The sequence below is a fragment of the Salarias fasciatus genome, chromosome 19, assembly GCF_902148845.1.
Source record: "Salarias fasciatus chromosome 19, fSalaFa1.1, whole genome shotgun sequence".
In the NCBI taxonomy this organism is placed as follows: Eukaryota; Metazoa; Chordata; class Actinopteri; order Blenniiformes; family Blenniidae; genus Salarias; species Salarias fasciatus.
The window spans coordinates 8,348,993-8,355,247 of NC_043763.1; the positions used below are offsets into that span (position 1 = coordinate 8,348,993).

Below are 6,255 nucleotides of genomic sequence, written 5' to 3' on the forward strand. Positions count from 1 at the left end.
AGGTCTTAATTGGAAAAGGGGTTTGGTTTTTTTTCCTCCTCTTGCCTCTCAGTGGCTGTTTTGGTGGTTGTGTGAGGAACAGTGGGAACAACTGAACCCCCCCTCCTCTCCTCTCCATGACCACCATCAGATTAACAACCTCAGTGTCAACAGTGACTGTTTTTGTGTTTGTCATCACTTACAGGAATAAACTCAACCGACGTCTTTTTTACATTTGGAAAAAAGCAAAGAAGGAGAGCTTCAGGCTTGCTCTTTCTTCTCGAACACATGATAGTTGGAAAGTTTGTAAGTAAAGGCTGTCTGATTGGAATTGCCATGGCAACAAATGGCTTCTTCATTGAGGCTCACAGTTAAGCGTCGCCAAGTATAGTGCACTCACCTCACCACACAGACCAAAAGTACCTCCTGGAAGTAACGCAGAGAGAGAGGGAGAGTCTAATATGTTTTTTTTTCTTCTCCTCTCTCTTTGCTCTTTTATTGTATTGCTGTGTTCCAGTAAAGCGCCTGGTCACATGAAGCCTCTGAGCTCGTATTCTCGCAGAGTGAGAGCTCCCAGTTTCTCCTGATAATGAATGTCTGTGGTGAGAATCCCATTATGGTGCTACTCCATCAAGCCCTGCAGAACACACAGGAGCGGCGGAGGCCTTTATGGACCAGATCAGTCAGCTGAGACCTGTGCTACTGTGCAGTGCAGATCCTGCTTTTATAAAACGTTTTATAAAATCTGTGTGTGTGTGTGTGTGTGTGTGTGGACAGAGAGATGAATGCATTTGGATGCTGGAAGAAGCCGCCGGCTCACACAACTCAATGTGTTTCAGTCAAAGGAAAACACGTTGTCTGAGGAGACGAGAAAGCTACACACTGAGAACAACCGGACAGAGGGTGGGCTATTGTTGGGAGGGAGAAGGGGAGAGAGGAGCGGAGAGGGGGAGGATCAACACTCACCTCTCAATAGACTGCTGCTGTAGTTGGAGAAGGAGTCAAAGATGCTGTTGGATGCCATGACAGGGGAACGGTCCGGCGTCCTCGCTGCAGTCGGTGCCCACCAACCTCCAGAGAGGGAGAGAACAGGACGACTGAAATGCAGATACAGGAGGGACCGACACCAAAGGGGGAAGGAGAGCAGGAGAGGACAAAACTCCTTGAGCTCGGAGCCTGTTTGCAACCAAGAATCTATGGTTTGTGACTACCACAGGAATCCCAAGCCACAAGCTTGCAGCGAGAGCGGCAGCAGCATGTGTTAGCAGCAGCACCAGAAGACTTTTGAGAGAGAGAGAGAGAGAGAGAGAGAGAGAGAGAGAGAGAGAGAGAGAGAGAGAGAGAGAAGGGGGTCAGAGGGAGAAAGAAATAGAAGAAACTGAGACTGTGGTTGGAGAGCGAAAGAATAAACAAAGGCAGCAAGCAGCAGCAGCAGCATGTGAAGCCCAGGTACTGGAAGTGGACTCACCAGGGCCGAGGACGAGAGGAGGCCCGCCTAATGGAGCCCGGCCGGTGGTGGCGGGCGGCGGTGATGGTGGGTGTAGCGGGCTGGTGGGGAGGTGCTGGGTTTGCGGCGCTCTGTCGCGCAGCAGGCCGAGGGGGGTCTGAGGTTAGCCAGCGAGCCTGATAGCGTGGTCTGCCTCTCTCTCTTCCTCGATAGTGGCGGTGGCCTGACTGGAAGCCTCAGTACTAGTAAAAAGGCTAAAAGCCACAGTCTATCTGCATCCTCCTCACCATTCTCCACACACACACACACACGCACACACATGCACACACACACTCCCCTACGTGAGTGGTGGAGCCCACGTCACGTGAGGTCACCGGTGTCTTTCCCTCCCTCCCCTCCCCTCCCCGCCTCCTTCTCCTATCGGCTTTATTTCTTTTAAAAAATCCTCTGGTTCCTCTGCCTTCACGCCGTACTTTCCGTGCTTCTTCTTCTTCTTCTTCTTCTTCTGCCTCGCCGTCCTCCACTCTCGCTTTTCATTGGTCGTCCCAGGTTTTTGGAAACATTCTATTTTCTTTTGAGTTCAAACCAGGCAGCTGCGAGCGGCGGCCCTGCGCCACTGTGGCTTACTGAGGTTTTGCAGCGAGTGCTGAAACCGCTGCAGAGGAGTTGGAGAGACATTAGAATGTATTAAGCCCCAATGCAAACACACACAGAAAAAAGGAAAGGCAGAGAGAGAAAGACGAGAAATGGTGAAGCATCTGTGGCTGAAAGAGGCAGGAAAAGTGCTGCGTCTGTGACTGCAGAGCCAGCTTGTTGTTTCTCGTCCGTGTATGAATCTCCTGTGCTAGTTTTTTTTTTTTTTTTTTATATGTTTTTCTGACTCACTGCACATCTGTGTTTGTAAGAACCGGTGGTTTTTGGGCCTGCAAAACCTCCACCCTCACTTACCACTTGATAGTATCATAATCTGAGTCTCATCAGAAGTGGAGCTGCCAGTGGCTCGACTCACCTTCACCGCTCTGATTGGAAAAATCACATTGATTTGATCCCACTTCTTGAAATCTGAGCTTTGCTCTTTCTGAGTTTCATTTTAATCTGATGGTGTTGAATGTTTCTTTCAGTTTACCTGAGCTTCTTTTGTACAACATCAAAGATGTTTGTCTCATAGTATTTTTTTGCACTGTGGATGCTGATTCCTCCCTCTGAAAGCCAGAAACGATTTAACCTGATTGTGGGTTTCACACTTTTTCATTTTCTAGGTTAAATTCAAGAACGGAAAGATTCTAACTGATGTGGCGGCTTGTAGTGTCAACCTGAGACGCGACACAAATATTGCCTTTATCTTCTGCAGATTTGAAGCTTTTTTTTTTTTTTTTTTTTTGAAATTTTGAAAGCCGTTGTGAGGAAAACAGGAAATGATCCACTTTTGCCTCGGATTCCTGCAGAAATTCTGGACGAGCAGAGCGGCGAACGCGCCGGGAGAGCGTCCGCTCGGCGCGGTGCTGCGGAGTCTCAAATCTTCTTGTACTACATGTGTTTTCTGTGTGAACACGCAAATCACTGGCATTTGCAAACCTGTGGTATCCACACTTCCTCTCTGCTTTCTCCCGTCTCTCAGTGACACGCTGACCATGTCTGGGTTCAGGACAACAGACCCAAACCACCGTCTGGTCACTCATGTGACCCGCCTCCTCTGCTTGGAAACGAGCGCGCGAGCGTTTCTGTTCCGCTTCGGTGTTTCGCGCCGCTCTGTGTCATCGGCCTACGTCGTCCCCTTGCTAATTGCCGGACCGGGCTGCCGTGTGGACCACAGCGTGTGTTTGTATGTGTATATACAGTACCATGTTATGAGTGTGTGTGTGTGTGTGTGTGTGTGTGTGTGTGAAGGAGAGAGAGTGCTCGCCGCTCCTTCCTGGTAGCCCGCACTGCCCTGTAAATGAGCAGTTTGCCGTTGAGCCAGGCGGCAGCGCGGGCTAAATGACACGGCGCGTCAGCGAGTGTGGCCGAGCGCTGAGGCCACAGCCGCGGCCCCAGGGCTTTTATCAGTCCGTCCACGCGGCCGCGACGGGCCTCGAGGCTTAACCTCACACACGGCGAGGCTTCCTCTTCTCACACCTCCGCCGCCTCCCGACATGGCCGGGGCCCCGGCCTGCCAGCTCTGCGTCTCGCCGCTGTCGCTCGGGCCTCTGGGGCGGAAAAACGTGGCTTCCCCCCCCCCCCACCCCGAAACCTCCGGTTTTGTTGAGCTTCACAGAAACATAAGACTGCAAACATTTGTGTTGTGTGTGTGTTTACCTCGGGTCTGGTACACTCGGGGCTCCGGTCTCATCTGTGTTTGCTTTGAGAGCTCGGCGGTGCAGGATCGCAGCGCAGGGCCTTGTGGTCGGCGTTTGTTTATCATCCTTTTACATGCATGTATTTGCGCAAGTGAGACATGCTGCCGGTAATAAGTCATGTTTTGTTTTTTGAGATTTCATTAAAGTGAGAAATATAGTGCTCCGCCGGTTGTTCCTGCGAGGGGCGCGACTGGTTCGGATTATTGTCAATTTCCTTATTTTTGTCCACTTGTGGAAACAAAGTCACTGCATCTGGATTTTCAATGAGGAATAGAGAAAAGCTAAACAAACAGAGTGCCATCCCACAGCGTTGTGCAAGAACGGGAATTGGCTCCATTGTAGTGTCGGCCAAACTTGACATTTGAAGAAAGCGCTGAAGTCAAGGCCTTTTCCTTCGTCCTCAGCGTGTTTCTTTCTCTCTTTTTTTTTTCTTTCTGGTCTTTGTCTAGGTAAACATCTGCTTCATGTTTTGAAATGTATCTCATGGCTTTGCACTGCCCATGACCGTGAGGGGAAAATAGTCTGAAGATCATTGTGGCCGTCTTTCACTCAATTCTTTTTTTCCCCTGCCCAGGCCTTGTTTATCAAGCCCCTGTATTTAAGCTTAATATAACTCCTGTTTTGCTGAGAAAACTGTGGTGGTTTAATCACTGTCAGTGGTCCTACGCCTCTCGGGTGTGGCTCGCGAGGCAAAAAGGACCCAGTGCGGTCGTGCGTCCAGCTGCAAAGGGGCTTATTTTGTGGTCTAAAAATTGCAGGCTTCCCCATATGTTCCCCATAAACGTGGAATGCAGCGTGGGACTTGAGGAGGCTTTTATAATGAAGTGGCCGTCATTGCATCAAACACCACGGTCCTGCTCGCCTCTGGGATTAGCCATGGGAGCTTGTTTTTTCGAGGCAGCGCGCACAGGTCCGACGTCTTCTGACTTCTCACCCGCACCTCGTATCTGCAGTTTTCTTCTAATTATACGACGCGGCTTGATTTCACTCGCCAATACTGCCGCTGACTGCTGCTAACTCTCGGCGCTCAGTTGAAATCTGCTTTTATGGTTGATGGGATTGCAGAGATTTGATGTGTGAGCTGACTCCCAGCTCTTAAAAAAGTGTTAAAGCTGGATAACTTTAAATAATTTGCAAGCTCGCTGCCTTCAAATGTTAAATTAATACACTTGGAAAACCTGCACATACTGTATATTCAATACTTTGAGCTGAGTAAAGTGGGAATGGTAAAAAAAAAATTAATTTTTTTAATCTTGTGGACTTTTATGTCATATTCTATTGAAGTCAGTCATATTCAACAGCAAATGTACTGCACCCAAGTATTGAGCACCAGTGATTCAGGGTTTTTATAATATTAGTTTTTTTATGAATTCAAATGATAAACCCCGAAAAGAAGATTAGCAGCACTTTGTGACAGAAAAAAAGGAATTTAGAGAAAAGGGCTTCAACCAGCTGTTTCCTATGTTAACAAATGATAAAAAATGTTATTTTTTATTAAATTTGTGAAAAAATACCTTAAAAAAAAATGTTCTAACATGACACATGATTTTCTTGACCCATCTTTGTATCCAAACTACAGATTCATCCAATCGAGGGAACATTACCGTTGAAGATAATGTCAGCAGGCTGTTTTTCACTCATTTTAAATGAACCTGGCTCATGTGGAAGAAGTTTGCCGACAAACAGAAGTGATATTGACGCTTTGCTGAATAGTATCCAGTGGAGACGACTGAAAACCGTAAATTTACAGTAAAATTATGTAAGTATATTTTATGAGCTGTTCTCTATTTTTAGCTCCAGGCACATTTTGTCCAGTGAGAAAGAGTGTTGATTAGTTTTTCGATCATGAAGGTTGCAGACGCCTCATAAAGCCTCAGCATTATGAAACGTTACAGAAATAAATGTTCTTGAATGAGGTTGTTTGTTAGTTGGCTGCTAAGATTTTACATAAGACAACATAAAAAAGCTGAAATAATCATTATTGTCATCACAGTCATAAAAGTTTATTTATCTCAGCATATCTGCACCAAATTATCCTTTTAAAACAGCCAGGATTTATAAATTTAGTAATGCTGAGGGCCCCCACTGAACTGACTCAAGAAAAGTTCCCTGTCCTGTAAAGTGTTCGTGTAACACCTTGAAGACACTTTTAGCACTGAAATATTTTGTGGAAACTCTCAGTTGTTCACGGGGAAGTTGATGCAGCACAATGTAAGAAACTGAAACATAAAACACGCTGAAATTCCAAACTTATCACATTTATTAAAAAAGAAAAAAGTCTTGAACAGAGCAGCTGCTCAGTGTTTAACATGAAGCTATGAGGGAAAGTTGTGGCCGTACGAGGAATTGGTTCATTGCTACCAGCTCAGCATTAATCCGTACGGCACTTCTGCGTGTGTGTGCGTCGTGTTTGTGTGTGCGTCGTGTACGTTTGTGTTGTTGTTTTCGTTGTCCGTGCAGGCACTCCCAGATGCAGTGGTTTCAGCATGCAGT

General features: G+C 47.0%; 1 protein-coding gene across 3 annotated transcripts in view; it reads right to left on the reverse strand.

Annotated features, from left to right (window-relative positions):
• Positions 1-1,766, reverse strand: part of runx3 (RUNX family transcription factor 3) — a 54,875-nt gene extending 53,109 nt beyond the window's left edge. The window contains exons 1-2 of one of the 3 annotated variants that reach the window (XM_030116383.1): positions 1,448-1,766; positions 946-1,050 (exon numbers count right to left, since the gene is read on the reverse strand). In XM_030116383.1, the coding sequence (XP_029972243.1) occupies positions 946-1,003 (58 nt within the window). In that variant the 5' untranslated portion in view covers positions 1,004-1,050; positions 1,448-1,766. Of the gene's footprint in view, positions 1-945; positions 1,190-1,447 lie in introns of those variants that run through there. The other 2 variants (XM_030116386.1, XM_030116385.1) reach the window with 2 other exon arrangements.
• Between the last annotated feature and the right edge of the window lie 4,489 nt (positions 1,767-6,255).